This window comes from Drosophila willistoni, assembly GCF_018902025.1.
Source record: "Drosophila willistoni isolate 14030-0811.24 chromosome XR unlocalized genomic scaffold, UCI_dwil_1.1 Seg144, whole genome shotgun sequence".
NCBI lineage: Eukaryota > Metazoa > Arthropoda > Insecta > Diptera > Drosophilidae > Drosophila > Drosophila willistoni.
The window spans coordinates 5,800,564-5,822,270 of NW_025814057.1; the positions used below are offsets into that span (position 1 = coordinate 5,800,564).

At 37.3% G+C, this 21,707-nt stretch overlaps 1 protein-coding gene and 1 long non-coding RNA gene across 2 annotated transcripts in view; both read right to left on the reverse strand.

The window, feature by feature from the left end:
• LOC6639366 (glucose transporter type 1) overlaps positions 1-9,224 on the reverse strand; it is a 31,781-nt gene extending 22,557 nt beyond the window's left edge. Inside the window, 4 exon segments of the mRNA XM_047012173.1 lie at positions 713-893; positions 1,005-1,127; positions 2,830-2,994; positions 8,960-9,224. Of these exon segments, the coding sequence (XP_046868129.1) occupies positions 713-893; positions 1,005-1,127; positions 2,830-2,994; positions 8,960-8,969 (479 nt within the window). The 5' untranslated portion in view covers positions 8,970-9,224.
• Positions 9,225-9,458: 234 nt separating this feature from the next.
• The window catches only part of LOC26529406, a 63,785-nt gene continuing 51,536 nt past the window's right edge, over positions 9,459-21,707 (reverse strand). The window contains exon 4 of the long non-coding RNA XR_001450587.3: positions 9,459-9,691. This is a non-coding gene — a long non-coding RNA (uncharacterized LOC26529406). The remainder of the gene's footprint in view (positions 9,692-21,707) is intronic.

The window sequence follows — 21,707 nt, forward strand, 5'->3', positions numbered from 1 at the left end:
TTACATAGTTACATACATCGGTTTTATTTTTCGGAAATTGACATGGGTTTTGGTGGGTGAGGGGGGTGGGGGGAAAATGGGCGAGGTAGGGGGAGAAATGGTGTTGGTAAATAAATACCATAAATTAAATTTTAATTTATTTGTGCGAAAGAAGAAACAAAAAACAAAAAACAAACATAAAATAAACCCAAAAATAAAAGTAAACTATTATTTGTTTGTTTGTTTTTTAAATTAAATAAATTGACATTGTTTATTATTGTAATTGTTATTATTGCTGTTTGTTTGTTGTTGTTGTTGCTGTTGTTGTTGCTGTTCGGGGTGGTGTAGATTCTCTCCAAAAAATAATTGCTATTTATTTGTTCAACTAAATGCTAATATTTATGGTGTGCCAAAATGCAAATTCAAATAATTATTAATGCAGCCGCATAATGAACGCTTCAAAATGTGTTGCCTACTTATATGGGCTGCCGCATTATCCGCAATGCTGTTCATTATGCGATTTATTTTATTTTTTATTGTGTTGTTATTGTAAAGGTATTTGGAATTGGATTTGGTAATGGAAAAATGGTTAAAATGGTAATAATGATAATCAAATTGACAAAATTTATTGTCTTTCGTCATTTGGGCATTATTATTATTATTATTATTATACACAAAAAGTGTTAGGCAGTTTGTTATTGTTTTTTTTTTTTTTTTTTTGTTTTTTACATACTCGAGCAGCAATTGGCGCAATGTGGCCTCATCTTCGCCATGACATCTTAATCTTGATTCACGATCATCCCGACTTAAATGCTGACGTTGATGCTGCTGATGTGGCTGTTGACGCTTTGGGGCATAGCTAAAGGAATGACGATAGAAACGGCCGTTGTTTATATTACCACCGCGATAGGTGTCTATATTTATATGGAGAGAGAGAGAAGGTAAGGGAGTTCATAATGCATATTAACAAGAAGCTGATGCGGTTCGTTTTTATATTGTTTCGATGAAAATTCAATGGAACTTACCTTCAGGTCGCAGTCGCACTGGCGGTGAGGTCAGCTTGAGTTGTGTTGACGTGGTTGTTGGCGTATTGTGTTTACGTCGACCACCAAAAACATAATCGTAAGAATCTTCGCTCAAATTGGACACTGGTAGGAGAAGGCACAGGCGACATTTGTGTTGGGTATTTTTTTGTTTTTTCGTTTTTTTTTTTTTTTTGTTGGAGGAGGGAAAACAACCAGCAAGCTTATCAAAAAATTTGTTTTGTTTTGCTTGTTTTCTTAAAGACTTTTCAATGTTTTTTTTTTTTAAACAAATCACGAAATCATTGAAGTGAAAGCAAAATGAAATCAAAAATCAAACGTAATAACGAAAAAATCAAAGAACCGAAAATACTTAATCTATATGTTCATTTTATTTATTATATACTCACTCTACAATAAAATTATAGTTTCAAAAAACGAAAAATAAAAAAGAAATTGTTGAATATTTGTTGTTTGTTTGTTGTAATTAGTTGTTGTTGTTGAGTTATTTTTTTTTTAGTTTTTTTAGACGGAGGAGGTGGGGAGAGAAGAGAGCACACAATTTATCATTGTAGTGGTTTTTCATTTAACTTAATTTATTTAGTTTTAGATCTTGTTTTTGTTTTTAATGGACAGCACAAACAATTTAATAGAGAAAAAGAGAGACACAGAGAGAGAGAAAGGGGAAAAGTTGACTAACAAAAACAACAAAAAAAAAGCAGAGCTGTGAACTACACTAAAACTTTTTTTTTATTCTCATTTTTGGTAATTCTCTAAAATAACAGAAGAAAACGGAAAAGCCAAAAACACATATATGCATTTTTTTCAAAAATGTTTCAAACTTAGCAGCAGCTAAGAGAGCTACTTGAAAAATGTTGAGAAAGTTTTTTTGTTTTTTGTTTTTGTGAAAAGTTGCAATCGAAATAGAATTAGTTACTAGCAAGCAGTTAAGAAGGGCGACATTTAATTAATGGACGACTGTATTGGCTGATTGATTTGATTTAGTTTTTGGTTCGGTTTAGTTTGGTTTTGGGATTGACTGATTGATTGATTGATTGATTGGTTGTTTGGTTGTTTGGTTGGTTGGTTGGTTGGTTGCTTGATTGATTGAATGAGTGCTGCTGGCAGCTAAACAAAAGTTGTCGAGTTGTGGGAATTGGATTGGGAGAGACAAGTCAAGGGGTGTTGGGTGGGTCAAAACCAAAACTTTTCAAGAAAGTGTGAATGTGAACGTGAACGTGTCTGTGTGAGCAATATGACAATTATCTAGCCAAACACAATTGATTGAAATAAAACGCAAGAAAAGTCAAATAAACAAATTGCTTCTGTTTCTGTGTGTGTTAAATATACAAAAATTACTAGTAAAATGGTATTGAAACAAAGACAATAACAATAACGGCCTGATGAAAAAAAAAGAAGAAGAAACGAACAAACGACCGAACGAACAAACAAACAAACTACACACCAATTAATGTTGCAATCAATTGGAAATAAAAACGAACAGAAAATTTTGTGCACTAGCAAAAAACTTGTGTTTTTTTTTTTTTTTTTTGGCTATACAAAAATTGTTGGAAAAAAAATAATACAAGAATAACCAACAGCAAAACGCAACGAGAACTGAAAGAAGAAACGACCATTTGCAGGCAAACAGATATATATATATATATATATATATATACATATACAATATTCATATATATATATGTATATATGTCTATATATAGAAAGAGAGCAATAGAAAAAGAAAATGGAGAGAAAACACAGAAACCAAAAAAAAAAAAAAAAAAAAAAAAATGAAAAACAAAAGGATTGAAATTATTTGTTGCACCTGGAAACACGCTCAATGGCTGAAGCACTTGGGTGGAACGCAATGGCGGTGGTAGCGGTGGCAGCTGTCCAAACGGCTCTTGATCGTTTGAATTGGAAGACGTTGGCGGTGATGAGATCATCGATATATCACCAATTGAAGCCATGTCATCATTACTAAGGCCAGCTGCAAAAGTTTACAAAGAACAAACAAAATGCACATTTCAAATTCAATTTTCCATCCAAGTAAGTGAAGAAATGTGTGTGTGTGTGTGTAGTGTGAAAGGCTTTCAATTTCAAAACAAAACAAGAAAATGCCCAAAAGAAAGAAGGTAGAAAGGCAAAGGCAAAGGCAACGCCAAGGTAAAATAAGATGAGGCGCCATATTTCGCACATAAATTGTAAGCCAAGTCCAGGTAAAAGTAAAGATGTAAGGTTCAGCAGGTGCTTGATGCTATGGTCGCCATTGTCGACGTCGGCGTTGACGTCGCTGCTGCTGCTGCTGCACAAGATGCATGCATGACTGCATACGCAAAGCATTTACGCCCAACGCCAACGCCTTTATATGTAGAAGCTCAAAAGCTGGAGTGAAGAAGCTGGCAAAAACCAGGAACCAGGACCACATATATGTATGTGTATGCGTGTGTGTGTGTGTGTGTGTGTGTGTGTGTGCTTGCGGTTTTGGTTCTTATGCTTGGCTTAGTTCCCTAACAGTTGCGTGCCTTTGCATAAAATAGATTCCCATTTTGATTCATAACAGCACGAGGCATAAGAAAAAAAAAACAAGTACAGTCCACACAAACACACACACACACACACACACACACACATTGAGAAATGGTATGGCAAGTCAAGTCTTTTTGGTGCTGAAGCGGAAATAACATTCTGCTCAGTCTAACCCAGTCTCAACCATCCCAAAAACAAGAAAGAAAGGTAAAACTGCTCTCGTTCAATTAAATCTGAGTTAAAGTTTATTGGGTTCTGACTCCAAGCAAATACAAGAGAATACAAAATCTCAATCTCGATTTGAATTGAAATGGCAAATGGCAAATTTTGCACATGACTCCAACATTCAATCAATTGGGCAATATTCGACAGCCAGATGAATGGCAATTGTGGGGCAAGGCAAGGGGCAACTAATCGTTATGATAATATACCATTTAGCATTTGCTTTAAAGTTAACCTACTGGAAATGAGCTCAAATTGATTCGCATAATCCCTTAAAGTAGCTCAAGGATATTTAATTTTCGATAATCGGATAAAGCTTTTAACTATTTTATAAACATCAAATAATATAATCTCTGTTTATGAATTGTGATTGAGACTTTTGTAGTTTTAACAGGTAACTCCATTTCAATTTGTTGACTTTAGATTTAAATAACTCTCGCTAAATGTAGGTAAATCATTTGCAATCAAAGGATTTCTGTTTTTATTTTTCCAATCACAATTTGCACAACGCTTTGCATTGCGTTTTGAGAGATCTCAAAAGAAAACGGAAAGAAAATGCTTTGCTGTTAGCCTGCGATAAATGTGCTTCTCGTTTCTTGTGCTGTCGTTGTTGTTGTTGTTGCCGATGTTGTGGTTTACTTTAGACTTTCCGCCTATCAGCCGCCTGCCTCCTCATTTCTCGAATCGAAGCCACAACTTTGAGTCAGCCTCCCGCCCTCTACAATCTTCAGGACACCCACTGGCCCGTCCGAAGCCGCTGGCAACACGTGCAGCTTTTCCTCTCTACGGTTTGGTATTTTGAATTTTTATTATTTGCAATTTGCGTTAATGTTGTGGAAAAAAGCATGTGGCTGTTATGGCTTTGGCTTTAGTTGTTAGTGTGTATGTGTGTGTGTGTGTTTGTATGTCTTGGCATATTGAATGGCCATTTGTGTCACACACACACACACACGCACACACTCTAATGACCTTTTCATGGCCTCGCCGATGAATGCAAGAAATGTGGGCAAATTATGGATGGTATCGTATCGTATCATCATGTCCCTACTATTCCGACGTTATTGACAAAATGATTTGTAAACATTTTGCGCATCATTAGCCCCCGGGAGTAGAAAAGAAAAACAGACACAAACACACACACACACACACAAAATTGAAATCGTAGAATGGTAAAACGTATGCATTTAACCGATTAAAATCATGCATGCACCTGCTTAAACTACTTTGCTGACTTGGCAGAGACCAGAGAGGGAGAAAGAGGCTTTAGGAGCAAAAAAAATATCACAATTGCTTCCGGCTTCAATTGCAACTCAATGAGATGAGATAGAAAAGAAATGCAGCCCAAGGACCCTGGTGAAGTTTGTGGAGTTATAGGGAAGAACTTTGGTAAATATTTGCTTAAATTTGTGCTGAGTTTAAGCTTTATCTTTTTCTTCGTAGGGTTTTTTTTTCTCAATTTTTTTTTTCCTGTTTTGTGTTTCTTGTTTGCTAACCAAGTTGATGACATTCAATGGCCTCTGCATGGAGGCCTGCAAACCGGACCGGACCAGCGACCATAGTGGCCGGGACAGGGATTGGGACCATTGGACAGAGTCAGAATCTGACATAGAAAAATAGTTGGAGAGTTGCTGCGTTTTGACTGCATGCCAAGGCTGAAGCTAAAGCCGAGGCTGAGGCTGATGATGATGATGATGCTGCTGCTGCTGCATGTTGATGACGCAAGCAGTCAAGCATATGAGCATGTGTGTTGTATACACATATACAACTATATATGTATGTATGTATACGTGTGTATGCATGTTTTTCTGTGTGACTTTGAGGCTTGGCCATTGACAAAAAGTTCTTGGCCTGGGTAGTTATGAAAAGTGGCCTTCAACTTCTATATGTATGCAGTTCCCTTTTGCCTCTAACCTTCTACCTTCTGCCTTCTGCTGATGTCTGCCCTTTTGTTGGTTTTTAATAATTGAATATTATGCAATCAATGTGGGCGCACATATTTCATGGCATACTTCTGGGCATATTATCATAAAATTTGACGAGGTCTCGCTTAAAAGTTATGAGTTATTGACATATGGCATAAACTAAATCTCACTTGAATTATAAAACAAAATATCAATATTAAGTTTTTAATATTTGCTCACAATTTTTACAATAATTGAATTTCCACACAATTGAATTAAAGTCCTTAAGGTAGGCAAAGGTATCTAAAATAGCCAAAGATAATCAAAACCACTGTTTAGTCTTACGAATGTGATAAACATACCACATAAAATTGTCTTTTAGCCCACAGTGCAATCAATTTGAAAGGGCGAGGAATGGGGGGAAATCTAAGAATATTAAAGTTTAGCATAGTTAATTGATTTGACGTATGAGTTTTAATCGAAAAAGACTTAATCTCCTTCCCTCAAGGATAATGGATAATACATTGATTATTAATAATGCTATGCATAACATTTAGACGTAATAAAGTCACTGCATTTATCCAAAGGATGCCCAAAAATGACATGTTCTTAATTTTTCAAATGATTTTCCATAATACTAAAAGTTATGTCTGCTTTTTTTATTATTTTTTGTTTTTGCTTTCGCTTAGTTTTTTAATCATCATTGTAGAAAACTTTAAAGACCAAATCAAATTAGCCACTGCAAATTGAAAGTTTATTTATTCATGAGGTCTAGTGAACGGGGTCGAAGTTAGGAGGGACGGGTAGGGGGTTTGGGAATAGCTGAACTGAAGGCTAAAATTTATACCAGACATTTTTAGCCTCTTTTTGCTACTTTCGATATAATATTAATTTAAAATTCAATTAACAGCAGAGACAAAACAATGCAAATGTCGAGTGATTGAGTGAGAGAAGTTCTCGTAGAGTGTTTTCTCAGAATTCACAACTTTCTCGCTCTGTGTCTGTCTGTCTCTTCTGCTGCGTTTGTTGGTATCTCTGTTGTTTTTGAAGAAGTTTTCGTTGCACATTCAATATGCATGTGGCAAGGAAGTTGAGTTGAATTGATGAAAAGGCTCTTTTGTCTTAAACGTTTTGTCAGCTAAGAAATGCTTGATTAAATGAATAAAAGCCCTCAAACAGGAGAGAGAGAGAGAGAGGAAGGAGGGATAAGGGTGTTAAACCACCTGAAACCACACACACACACACACACACACACACAAAATGCTTTATACTTGTTGTTTTGTTCATTAATAGGCTTTTGTCTTTGTTAACCACAAAAATTATTGCTGCTCAAATGCACTTGAATGTGGCATTGTGTATTTTATGCTGCAACCGCAAAATTCTTGATTATTGCATTTATGGTAGGACTACAGTAACAATGGATTTCTTCCTCTCAGTCCCTGTCACTGTCAGACACACTCACCGTCTCTCCCCCTTTGACCATCTCTTTGTGTATACACATACATATATGATTTTCTATGATATTACAAATTTAATGCAGTTACAAGTTTATTTAACTTGAAATTCACTAGTACGTGGCAAGAAGCTAAAGCTACCAAATGAAAAGGCTATGAAAGGGACAGAAAGCAAGAGGACGACACTGAGAGAGAGAGAGGGAGAGCTATGTAAGCATGTGTCGTCTATGCGACACTCTCGACAATCAACACTCAAAATAGAAGAGACCAAGCAGACATAGAGTAGAGCCAACAACACTAACAATAGATTGAGATACGGATGCACAGTGGCACAAAAATGCGTCACAAATTTGACGATGATGATGATTAACTGTCAAGTTCTGTCACAAAAAGGAAATGGAAATGGATACGGGAAAGAAAGAGACAACGAAGGTACAGAAATTCCATCCAATTGTGACCCATAAAATGCATTTTCCAAGCAAATTTATAACCAAATCATTTTTTTAATCAAACTGAAATTTAGTTGAATAAAACTTTCTTCTTTAGTTACATTATACTGATGTCACTTAGTGGGTATCATGGTTAGATAAAATCGAGAATCTTCTAATTGTATTGAGATTTACTTCAGCTAACGATTTTAAAAACAAAATGGGCCAATAAATTTCTTGTGTGTGGTTTTTTCCACAGTGTTTAAGAGAGAGTTTCTTTCTTTAAAGCACTTGGCCGACTTGAATTTTTTTTGGTTTTTTTTTGATTCCTTTTTGTTGTTGACTGTTTGGCGTATTTACTTTTCGAGCCATTTTAATCACAAGTTGAACCACTGTGTGTAACCATGGCAAATACACGGCTAACTGGTAAAAGCAGAAGGCTCAGTTTAGTTTGGTTTGGCTTGTCGTCGTCGTCATCATCATCTTCATCGTCATCGTCGTGCTGGTGGTCCTGGGCCGTGGTCCTGGCTCTAGTTCTGATGCTTGATGCTCACTGTTTGATTTTCGCTTTGCCCATTTGCCTCCATCTCGCAATCCTCTCAAATGTATTGACAGTGCGGGCAGATCTCCTCGCTCTCCCGCTTTGAGCCCTCTTGGATTGTTGTTGCTTTTGTTGGTGTTGTTATATATATTTGGCAAAAAGTTTACACGTATTATGGCATGTGTTTATTTGTCAACATGATGATGGCACATAAACATACACACACACACACATACACATACACACTAACACATACACAAACACCACACAGCATCAGTTCAAGCACTCACTCAATTCCGCAATTTTGCTCAACATTTTGATATTAACATTATGGTGTTGAACACACGGCGTATGATTAATATGTGGCTGTCAGCAATGCGGATGTCAAAAAATGGCAAGAAAAAAAGGAATTGCTGCATGATGGGTAGAAATAAAATATACACCAGAAAGAAGAAAAAAAAAAACCAAGCAAACTGCATGTGCAATACATCAATCTGCAAAAGTTGTTAACGATGTCGTTGCCATTGGTGTTCTTGTTGTTGTTGTTGTCGTTGTTTCGACAATCTTGGTATCGCTTCATTTGGCACTTTAACCATAACGTCCTGACATTTTTCACATTATTAAAATCACTTGACACGAACGAACGAAACGCAAACGGGCGTCCTGTCAGTCACAAAAATTGACAAAAAAAAAAAATAAAGTGCAAGAGATGAATGCCCCAATATATAGAGATATGGCCCCCATACAGCCCATCGATAAACTTTTCAGCCATAAACGTTAACTTTAATTTTTATGAATACGCGAAGAAAATTGGCGGCTATATAAATCATTATATGTATGTCATAGGATAAACTATAAGTAGGCTGGTTAAGGTACTCACCGGTGCACATAGGAAAGCCATTTCGCTTTGCCCCAAACAAGAAAACAAAAGGATAAGTTAACCAGGAATCAGGTCTTTTCTCTTGTGCTTTTCACTCTGTTTCCTTTTGCTTCTCAGGTATGCTGACGGATTCTTGCGCTGTTATGGCAAAGTCAAAGTCAAATCCAATTTGTGTCTAACGTGTCGTCTTAGCTGCATGAGCTGCTCACCATAAAGCCCAAAAAACTCAACACAATAACAAAAACAAAAAAAAACACAACCGAAACAAAAAGAAAAAGAAGAGAAATGGAAATGCAGAAAGTGCAATGCGGGGCAGTTCTTCTCTTCTCTTCTTCTTATTTTCGTTTGTGGGACGGGGGGCAGGGGAGCAGGGGAAGAATGGGGATAAGGGCGCCACAGACAGCAGCTGCTCCTTCCTCTTTTGCTGCTGTTTCTTCTTCAGCTGCTGCTGCCGTTCTTCTTCCTTTCGTTGGTTCCTTTTTTTGTTTTTTTTCGTGTAGTGTATATATAATTTTTTTTTGTTCTCCTTTTTCTTTTTTTTATTTTGGGTGGTTGCCTTTCTCTGGCAGTTGGCAAATGATAAAAACAGGCAACGCACTGCTAGAAAATATGCATTTTTAATGCCATAAATTAGTTTTGCCGTTTGCCGTTTGCACTAGGAACAGAATCAGTTGGTTTTAGTTTACTGTAGTGAGAGTGAGAGACAGAAAACGACCGAATCTACGAAAGGAGCTGCAAAAGAAAAGAGAGAGAGAGAGAGAGGTTCAGTTAGTTAGGGGGAGTGGCAAGTATATAAAGTTAAAAAAAGAAAAACGCCAACTAGCCAGCTGAGCAACTGGCCAGCTGAGTGTCCAAAGCTGTTTAAGGTTTTTGCATTAAAACTAAGTGAAAATGCGTTGCAAACTGCGTTATGCACTATTTCAGACACTTTTTTGTCCTGTCCAGTTTCAGTTTTCTTTATTATTTAACTAATTGCCTGCAACCATTAGGTAAATGTTGAGCTAAGCTAAAGCTCATGCCATGAGCTGCAACTAAATCAGAATTTAATTAAAAAATTTTTACAACTAATGAGTTTCTGTCTGGCATAACTTCAATCAAGCAAAGAAAAACTAAACTGTTTCCCCTTTCAAGTAAAAACAAATCTATGCTAAACTAAAAGTTGGTCAACTTTCGGCTTAACTGACTGATTAGTTCTCTTTAGTAAAATAAGTTAAAGTTAATAACAGGTAATTAGAAACTAAATGCATAGTTAGCTTAAAATGCAAAATTATTTAAACTTTTGATCTAAAATGAAAAAGACGAATGAAAATCAATTTCTAATTAGATTTAATTTATAAATATTTCATTCTTTTGATATATCTGAGAATGTTGCACTCAAAATCTATGTACATACATATAAAATTCTGGACATATGATGATATTTGCATGTGTGTATTTGTTTGGCATTTTAACCGAATAGAGTGAAAAGGCAATCGAAAGAAAAAGAAAAAAGAATAATGCTTTGCCCTTTAGTTTATAGTATGCATAAATTCTATAGTTGGCCCATCAATAACGTCCCCAATCCACTTTCAGCTGCAATTCTGCAATCATAAAAATTGCATAGAAAACTATTCCAAAAACTTTTGCCACCCATTTCCTCAAGCCGCTGCCGCTATCTGCTGTCTGCCGTCTGGTGAGAAAGAGGCAAAAGCAAAGAAATGTTGAAGCCGAAAGACTTTCGTTTTGGCTTTAGCTATGGCAATGGCTTTGGCTTGGCCAACTGCACAAAATGGCGCTTAAAAATTCATGAGTGTGAAAAGCCACAGAACGATGGGGAGTGGAAAAGTTGCAAGCAGCAGCATCAACTTTTCGGCAGGCAAACAAAAATCATAACCAAGAGTAGAGACTGCAGATAGGAGTCAGGAGACAGGAGACAGAGGCCAGAAGCTTCAAGCTAGAAGCTAGGAGGGAAGGAGGAAGTAGGAGCTAGAAGCCAACAGTCAGGCAAAAGGATTTTGTGTGCGAATGAATGTTTATTGAAAGACAACGTCACGAAACAAAACTGAATAAAACACAAAAAGCTCGCGACCAGAAAACCTCAAAAAGGCAATGGGAAATGTCATCAGGAAGAGTCAGAAAGGTGGTGAATAAACAGAGAGAGAGAGAGCGAGCGAGAGAGAGAGATTGGGAGGAGGTGTGTGTAAGAGAGTGAGATATAAACTGTCCTGGGGAAACTGAGAGATGTGAGTTGTCCTAATGCTCATATGCATAGACAGAGAAAATTGGCTAAATGGAAAATTTTGTTTTTTTGGGGTAGGAGGTTTGGAAAAATAATTTATGATATTATAGCAAAAACTTTCAGCAAAATGAAAAATGCATATTGCTCAGCTGAGAATTGAGAGAGTTGAGAATTCGTTGCAAACATGAAATCACTTAAACATATGTTTTAAGTAGGCTTTACTGTACTATTTTTCACTTCTCCCGTGTCCTGCTGCTGATGCCGTCATTGTCGCTCGACAACAAAACAAACTGCAGCCGTGCAAGAAAACAACTGCAGAATACGAGTGGAAAACATGGTTTAACCCAAAAAGTAAGGGAACGGTCGGCTCGTGTGGAAGGGGTAGGTAAAAGGGTAAGCTAACGTTAGTGGGTTGCGGGTTTTTGCGGGTGGCTGGTGGAAAGGGCAGACTTTTGCTTTTCATTCATACGAAATTACCTGCGGCCAAGAGAGAGAAGCTTAATGCCAGTTGGACTGCAAAATCCACTTAGGAAGTTGATATAATCAGAGCAGCAGAAGCAGAAGCAGCAGCAGCACGAGCAGGAGCAGGAATACCAGCACCAGCAACTGAAGCCGGAGGAGGCAGCCACAGCTCCTCACTCTTTGTTGTTCCATGTGAATTTGAATGTGAATGTGTGCTGGATGGATTCATTAAAACGAATTGCTGTGAGTTTTACGGCCTGCTGCCAGTTGGGCCAAACTATAGGCCAAGTCTATGACTGTATATGTATGTTGTTTTTGTTTTGTGTTTTTTTTTTTTGGGTTTTGTTTTGGGACTCATTGACAGGCAAAGAGAGAGAATAAGAGACACAGAGAGTGAGTGAGTGAGTGAGAGAGGGAGAAAGGGAGAAAGGGGGAGAGCGGTAGAGATTGTGCTTGGGTTCTGTTTGCACCGCAAAGTATGCCATGGTTGCTAGTTGGGTGAAGGCGAAACTGGGGGCTAAATGAAATTTCGGTTTCGGTTTGGTCGAAAATGCATTAAAACTGCAAATTAACTGGAGAATTGTGCTGCTGCTGCATTTGCTTCGGCTATGATCCTCCACACACACACACACACACACACATCCATCTCCTCTTCTGCTCCTGCTCCTCCTCCTGCTCTTCCTCATGCTACTGTTGCTTCTCTTGCCTAATTAGAGAAAGAGTTTTTGCACATTTCCATTGCCATTTCCATTTTACTCCTTCCTATGCCTAAGCTTAGAGAGCTCGTGAGAGTCTGTGTTGCGGTTTGTTAATTATTTATATTTTACATTTAAATGCCTAGCTTAGCAGCTTAGTGCAATGAGCAAAGGGATGAAAGGAAATGAGGTGGGTGGTGCAGAGTATTGGAGATGGTTGGTGGTGCTATAACGTTAAGTTGCCACGGCCTTTCAAGTGGGCCAGAGTCAGGGCAACACTTCCGCATCGAGAGAAAAATAAAAAAAAAAAGGCATAAAGCATACATTTTCTCCCCACACACACACTCTAACACTCACACACACACCCACATACACACATACAGAGTCAGGCTCACATTCATAGGCATATTGTGCTTACGCATACATTTGCTTAGAGACAAACAAAACCAAGTCTCCTCCTGCTCTCCTTCCCTTCTGCTCCCTTGCCTTTTGCTACTACTCCCAGTTTCCTCCTTAAAACCAAAGTAGAACGAAGTATGACTGAACTCAACTCCATGTCCATGTCCATGTAACATGTTAATGAACTGCGCCAACTGTGTTTGCTTAGAACTTAGTGTAATGTAATCCTGGCCAGGCCAAGCCAGGCCAACACACACACACACACACACACACACAAACACACACACTGGCACACTCGCACACTCACACCTCAACGCCCAATGTGTCGAATGTTACGCCAAGGAGAGGAGTAACTTTGACATTTACCCATTCAAGGCTTATGAGTGCCCCAGACACACACACACACACAAACACAGGGCGAAAAAGCAAGACCGAGTCAGAATGACATTGAGGGGCGGTGTGCGGGATTAGAAGTAGGTTGGGGCAATTGCCTTATGGTTATTTTCATAGCCCTAGCTTTGGCCACAAAACTGCGAGCCAAGTGTGTGACATGGGCATGAAAGAGATGCGATGCCATGAGACGAGACAAAATGGGATGAGAGGGAGAATGAAAACGAAAAAAAAAAAATAATAATAATATTGAAGCTAAGGAGCAGGCACACGTGAGCATAACAGAACAGAGTCGACTCGAGTAAAGCCAAAGTAACATTTCCATAGAACATCATCAGGTGGAAAATTAAATTGCATTTAAGGCAATTGAGAGACAAGCTAAAAGAAGAAGAAAATGGGAGGAAAATGTGGCAAGAAAAGCAAAAGGAATCTCTGAAAGACTCACAGAAAAAATATTAACCCATAAATGAAAAAAGTTAGTCGAGAGAGCAAAAAATGTCTGTTTTCCCATGGAGTGATGAAAAACTCAAAGATGTAAAAAGTCTAGAAAAAATTTCTTTACACAGGAGCAACTCATCGATTGATCTCTGTAGAATAAGTTTGATCCAAATTGATTTGTATCTATATACATTTGAGTTGAGAAAGTTTCCATCAGATGACCAGGTTAAAGTTGAAATCAATTGAAAGGTAAAACTAGTTTAGAATTATATTGCTTAGGGTTTCAGTTATTAATTGTATGGCTAAAATAGAAGTTCAGGCAACCAAGTTGGCTTTAAGGGCTTCACTTGGATCTGGAGTATTATTGAAACAAAACACTTAACTCGGAAGCAAAAGTTAAACTTCCCAAGAGACTTAAGCGTAAAAACTAATCTTAAAGGGCCAAATTCTATATAAGTACAAACAAAGATTTAATCTAAAAGAGATATGTCTAGTTTGAAAAATCTCCTCTCTTTAAGAAGGACAAAAAAAGGACAAATTTTTCATGCTTTTTTTTTTTGCATCGAAATGACAAATCTGTAGAACTTTTTATGCATTCATAATTTGTGGACTATTGACTAACTATAACTATGAAAGACTTGGGACTGCATTGTCGATGGTGAGTCCTGGTTTTTAGGTTGATTTGGATTTGGATGTGGGTGTAGGTGTAGGAGGGCCGGGCAGTGTAGGTACAAGACCCGAATGAAAATGCAAATCAGCTGACAGTTTGACATCATAATTATTCATATTGTTGGCCAAAAGACAGCAACGACAGGCTGTAGTAGAAGTAGCTAGCAGACCAGACCAGACCAGAAGGACAAGGCGACAGACTGACAAAGAGGTGAGCGGTAAGCGATAACTAAAAGTGTGAGCGAGTAAGAGAAAAAGACAAGTCCTGGGCACTTGCAGTACAGTGTCATATTAATTTAGTCAAGTGGCCACTTAAATTGTGCCACCACAACAACAACAACAACAATAACAGCAGTAACAACATCAGCCATGACAAGGAGAAACGTTAAATGTGCAAATGGCAGTTGCTTTCGTGTCCTGTCGTCTCTGTGCCGGTGTGTGTGTGTGTGTGTGTGTGTGTGAGATTTGCATAAATGCATGAGTATTACTTTTTAGTTTCCTTTTCATTCATTTTTGGCTAAAATGTCACTGACTTTTGTCAGTCAGAAAACTAAAGGATGCAAGAAGACAGGCAACCAGCCAGGCATTCAGTCGATTAGTCAGACAGTCAGTCAGTCAGTCAGTCCGTCAGCGATGGCAGGCAATTGCCTTGGCAGCATGACAAAAGCCTAATGATTACAAATTGCCAGCAGCAATTTTAATAACCGCAAAACAATAAATAAAATGCAACAAAAGAAAGCAAAAACCAGAAACCAGAAACGAGAAGCGAGAGAAACGCAAAAGAAGTGGCAGAACAGAAGAATCCCAGCCAGCAATAGCTGCAGCAGGCAAATCGTCTAAATGCGGCTTAAATGCATTCGCTACGATTAATATTAATTTCATGCGGTGCAACCGCACAGTTGGAGGCCATCCAACTTGCCACCAAACAGGGGCGGTGGAGCGGGTAGAAGTGGGCCCGCCGACGACAGCATAAAAGAGGCTGCGGCTGCATTCTACATAGATGAAGATAAAGTTAAGGCTGCCTGCCACAAACATGCTGACGAGGCACCACCATCACCACCGCCACCAGCAGCAGCAGCAGCAGCAGCAGCAGCAGCAGCACATCCACATCATTAGCTTGGAAAATCTCGCGGTGAATCTCTAATAAATTTTTCAACATTTTATCCCTTTACAGAATATGAGATTTGAATTAAATTTTCTACTAATTGACAGCAGTTGATGGGGGAAACTATCAACACTTGCATAACATAAAAATGTCTCTGAATTTCGATTAAGATGTCGACCAAGTCAAGATGTATTAACATATTGATATGACATGAAGTGCCATAAAAGTGTTGCCTCTCCACTTTTTGCATTGCCCATAGTTTCATTCACTATTTGAGCATCTTTGTTTATCGTTTAATATCAAATTGAAAAATGCATTCATTCACCATAAAAAAAGCGAAGCGAAGCATCTCTCATATGCTCGTTTTAATAAAGTTAAGTGAAAATGTGCATCGTATAATAGATTTACCTATAAATTTTTATGGTGTTTGTTTAGTCGCATGGAAGTGCCATAAAAGTCATAAACATTCAACAAATGGCAAACAACAGCAACAACAACCCAAAACACTTAATAAACAACAAAATAATCACATACAAAAAAGTATGTACAATAAACGAAGAGGAAAAAAAATAAAAACGGAACAAGACAGCAAAAAATCACAGAAATCAAAGCTATGAACAAATGCAAGGCACTCGCTATACCCTAGCTTTTACAATCTGATGTTAGCATTAATAAAAAGTTAACTCTCACTTGGTTAAAATTCTCAACTTGTTCTAGGGTTGAAGTTATGTTATGGACCTTGGAATTCCCATGCTGTTGGTAGTTCTAGATTCTATAATCTAAACAGGTATTATTTATGTTATTATTTCTCTCGTCATCTGAAATTCATTTAAAATCTCAAAGCTGATAATGCAAATGTCTGTATACCTTCAAAAAAAAAAAAACGTAAATACCAATTGGTTGAATATTTCAAATACCATTCCAGTAATTACAATTTCACAATTTGTTGTTTTTGTTCTTCTACACTTAAAAAAGTTCCCCGTGAAAAAAAAAACATACATACACGAAAAAAATTCGCAATATTTCCCATGGGTAACAGGTTTGTTTTCACAGTTGGCAAAAATTACTCTTACCCTAGCCGCATAGTAACTTAATGATATAGAATGCCGAAGCAATCAATTATCATGTGGAAAATCACAAAAAACAAAAACCCTTCAAATGAAAAAATTTTCAATTTAATATTTGATGCATTTCGTTGGTTTAAATTAACAAACTACATGGACAAACATTCAAGTGGCAATATTTGCAATAACCATTTTTATAACCTCTAGATTCTGTGACACTTTTGAGCCATTGCAAAGTGTGTTATGGCTTGAGACCCATTATCGTTCACTTAATGGATGTGGTCATGCATATTCCATGAGCAGCCTCAACCGAAAAGTGCCACCACACCATATCCAATTAATGATTGCATCTGAAGCGATTCAGATTTCTTCAACGATTTTCCGGTTGCAGGCTGTCTTCGATGCTTTTGGGCTCTCTTTGCCATTGGATTAAAGAACTTCTTGGAGCTGGAGAGGCAAATGAATGCAAAGACTACTGTCTGGCTACTGAGTGAATGCATTTAGCCTGCAGATTGCATGGACTCTTTTAAGTTCTCACTACTCTATATGCAGGTCCTTCTTGATCATCATGAAATGATGTTTCTATGTTTATTAAACTTGAACCAAAATTAAAAATCTATATAAAGGAAAGATGTTTACTCAACAAATTGGTCATTAAAATATAAACTTTTTTAATGAGTTATAAAATTCTGACTAAATCATTAAGTAAGTCATAAGAGTGATTTTTAGATCTATATGATGCAATAATGTAGTATTAATATAACTCAGATATCTTGTATTATGGTCATAATTATTCAGTTATTGCTCGCTTTTAGTATTTAGGTATGTATTATCTAATAATAATACATATATGTTTATATGTATGTATATATCGTATATATTTTAAGGGTAATGGGAGTTCGAGTATTTGCTCTGTTGTACTTCATTGTTGTTGTTGTTGTTGTTATTTTGCCGGCCGTTGAACGTTTTTAATTGAGTTGAACTCATGTTTCGTTGTTGTTGTTTTGTGTGTTCTTTTTTTTTTGGATTTTTTGTACTTGTTTGTTTTTAATTTTTGTTAAAATTTAATTTTAAATGCAATTGTTTTTTAAACATGAGGTTTAATAAGTGAGAGAGCAAGAGCAAGCATATCGCAAAAGAAATAAAAAAAGACAGTAAACTTGTTGCAATTTTTACTTATTGCTTTATCGTGTATTTTCCCTTCCCTTAGCCCCCTACCAACGGCCTTTCTTCCACCAAGCAACTCCAACTCCATCAACAGCTTCAATTCTGTTGTCTTCAGAGAATGAGAGATGGCAATAGTGAGAGTGAGAGGCAGAGAGATAAAAGCGTATACAGAGATAGAATGAGTGAGCAGTATGAGAGAAAGATTAATGAAAACGAATGTCTGTTGCATATATGTACTTATTAATTTATGTTTCCATTTTCTTCTTTTTTGCAGTTCAGTATTATAATTTTTTCTTTTTTTTTTTAAGACGATAATGAGAAATCTCAGCGTTAATTATTTATTGATTTAAATGATTAAGCCAAAACACAGAAAGCAAAAAAAAAGGGAAAACAATTTTGCCGACAAACAATTTCAAGCAGCCAAGTATATGTGCATTTATGATGCTTATCGAAATAAGTTTATAAGAACGTACTTATAATTGTTGTACTTAAGTTATGGCACTTCAGTTAAGAGAGGGACATACAGACAGACAGAGCATTAGAGAGAGAGAGAGAGAAAGAGAGATTAGCACTATTGCATGCGAATGATAGATAACACACGTGAACGTAAATGGCAAATGGGCACTATCTTTAAGTAATTAGTATTGTTTAGTACTCAGTCATTCATACAATTCAGTTTTCTTTTTTCTTTTTTTTTTGTCAACTCACTTTACAATTATTTTGTGTAACACTAACAAAAATAAAACAGAAACGAATAACGGCCACTGACAACTGACAACTGAGAGGCTCGCGATCAAACTGAGAATAGGCTAAGGCGATTCCCATTTGGCAGCTGGGAGCTGGGAGCTGAGGGCCTTCTACAGCCCAAAACCGATTACTGTGTTAGAGAGAGAGATAAAGAATAAGAGAGAGCAGCGTTCCGCATTGAGACACACACAGAGAGAGAGAGCGCGAAAGATCGACATGCATCAGGTGGAGAGAGCTCTCTAACGAACAAACACTCACACACACATCGACTTATTGGGGAGAGCGTTGAGGGTTAACCTGTAAAAAAAACCTGCCAGACTGGAGTCGGTGTTATTGATATGCTTACGACTTGATCCGACTATTAAAGACAACAAAAACAAAACAATGGAAATAACTCAAATGAGAAAGAAATACAATAACAACAATAACAGCAGCAGCAGCAGAAACAACAACAATCATTTGTAATGCAGATACATAGATAGGCATCGACTTTAAGATACCTGGCATTGAATCAATCTCCCTTCCTTCATGGGAATACGAGGTACACGAGGTATGCCAACTGACAAAAATTGAAATGCAAGTCACTTTAAATGTTAATTAATTAAATAGAAATACTCTTTCCATATCAAATTAGATAAATCTCTACAGTAATATGTGGGCAGATAAACATACAAATGAAATCGTCTTACTAAAGCATTTTCAAATATTCAAATTAATACCTATTACAGTAGATTAGCCCAGATGGCAAATACTGATAATATGATTCCAGTTTTAACTTTCATTTATAAGCAAATACATATTACTTGAGTTTAGGGCCAAAACTGAAGCAAATCTTAGGAAAACCTAAACACTATATTGACTAGAGTAAAGATCATGAAATTATTTGTTTTCGTTTTCAAACGTAAGTCGTTTCAATTTACAAAACTTTTTGGAATTAAACATTTCGTAAAATAAGATAAATAATTTGAAAACGAATCAAGCATAACAAGTTATAAAGGAGTCACCAATTTAGATATTGTGCATTTATTTTTGAATCGAAGACGAACATTGAAAAAACTGTATTTTTCAGATTTTATGGATTATTATCATTTTATAGAAATTAGAAATACAAAAAAAGAAAATAAGAAAGAAAAAATTATGTGCTTTTTATATAAATAGTGAATTTTCATTGTCAAGATAAGCTTATAATACCAAAGTTTAAAAATCCAAGGATCCTAAAATTTCTAATTTATATTCCAAAAATCACTTCTATTGGAAAAAAGTATGCGATTTGGTGATTTATGTTCGTTATGTAATTGGTAAAGTTTAAAGTCTTTTTTATTCCCAGTCATAACCAAAATAAGTTAGTTTATTTATGCTTAATGTAATCAGAAATCAATTTGATTACGGTTTGGTTATTTTGGTTTTTGGCGTACTTTACTCGTAGTCAGCTATCAAGCACGATTAATCGTTTGACATTTAATTTAAAAATAGAATTAGCTAGCAATATGTACATACTTATCATATCAGACAAGGCAATTAATGAAAAGTAAAAGCAAGGTTTTCGCCTTTAGCAAGATCAACTAAACAACAATTTGTAATCTCTCACGCACACACTATCTGCCTCTCACTCACTCTCTATCTATATATTTCTAAATATACATATATCTATCTATCTATCCATCTATCTATCTCTGTTGTTTTATTTCTGGTATTGGAATATGTGTAGGTGCAAGTACAAGGTACTTAATGTAATCGCATTTGTATTTTGTGTGCAATTAGATAACCGCAACGGAATGGGGCTTTGATTTTGGATTGCGGCTTGTTGTTATCAGAGAAGCAAATACAAACAACAATGACAATAACAACAACAGCAACAACAACAACATCCTGAGTGCCTGGCCCTTGCCAGGTCAGAAGAGCTTATTGCTAACTGCCTTGCTATGCTTGTCGATGGTGTTCAGTAGCAATTAGTGTCGAGTGGTGATTGGTGATTGGCGATTCTCCAGTCTCGATTGGCGATTGGCTAAGCTTTGCTCTTGAGAATCTTCGTTAAATTATTGATGGAGAGGATAAAGGCAAATAGCGTAGCGCGTGAAGCAAAGGCGTCTTAAGAGGGGGGTGGGAAAGCGAAGACTATATAGAAATCAGTGACTATTAATCTCAATTCCAATGATTTTTGGGTTAACAAGAGTGGGTAGACGGGAGGGGGTAGAGAAAGATGGGGGAGAAAACGCCTTAAAGTATGTGCTGCGATTTTCAATTTGCATGTCTGTGTGAATGGGTGTGTGTGTGTGTGTGTATTTTTGCAATTATTTATGTTGTTCATTTGTTTAACGGCAACGACAGCTGAACAAAGCATGGCGGGCAAGCAATAAAAGGAAACGTCGTCATCGTCATCATCCTCAACGTCCTCGTCTTGGTCTTCGTCTTCGTCTTCGACTTTGTCCTCGTCCAGAAGCCTCTTCTTCTTCGTCATCGCTGTCCTCATCTGCTGACGTTGGATGTGGCCAAAGGGAACATATCATTTACATGCCATGCAGGCACAAACTCATATATATACCCACGCACACACACACACACACATAAATACAATGGGCCAAGGGGATGTAAAGTTTAACACATAAACTCAAGACAATTTGTGCGCGTATGTGTAAGGAATAAGGCAAAAGGCAAATAATTTACAAGTTTGTGAAAAAGAAAAGCCAGTAGGCGGCAACGGGGGAGCCATAGGTAGAGAAGGGGGGCTGGCGTTGTTGGGTGGGTTTTGGTGGGTTGTTGGGTTAGTGACGGGCTATTTGGGACGTTTTTCGGAGCAGAGTCAGAGGCAGAGGCGGAGGCAGAGGCAGAGGCAGAAGCAGAGGCCGAACATGTGCAAATATAAAGAGCGGTCTCTGCTTGCTGCCTGCCGTTTGTTGTTGTTGTTGTTGGTTCTTCTTGGTGTTGGTGTTGGTGGAGGCCAAAAACTTAAAATGTGTTACAGCAAAAGTGTAAAAATAAATAATTTAAAGTGTGTGTAAGGACACGATGAGTGCAAAAACACAGTTGGCGGCCGCCATAAAGCGTCATAAAGAGGAGAGAAGTCCACGCGAAAGGAGAATAAGGTTATATACACCAACACACACACACACACTCACCCATACACTCACCCATACACGCAGTTATGGGGCCAGTTCCAGTTTCCTTGTCTGCCATGTGCGTGCATAATATTTTTCTACAAAACTTTTGTGCTCAGCCACAACAACACCAACAATAAACTGCAGCTTGGCCTTTGAAAGAGAGCAACATAGAGAGGGGAAGAGAATAGAGGAACGAGAGGAGAGCAAAGGAGAGGACAGTAGAGAGTTGGTTCGAAGGGGCAAAAACGGTGAAGGTAAAGGAATGGAGAAAACTTATTATTATGTTGTCAGTAAAG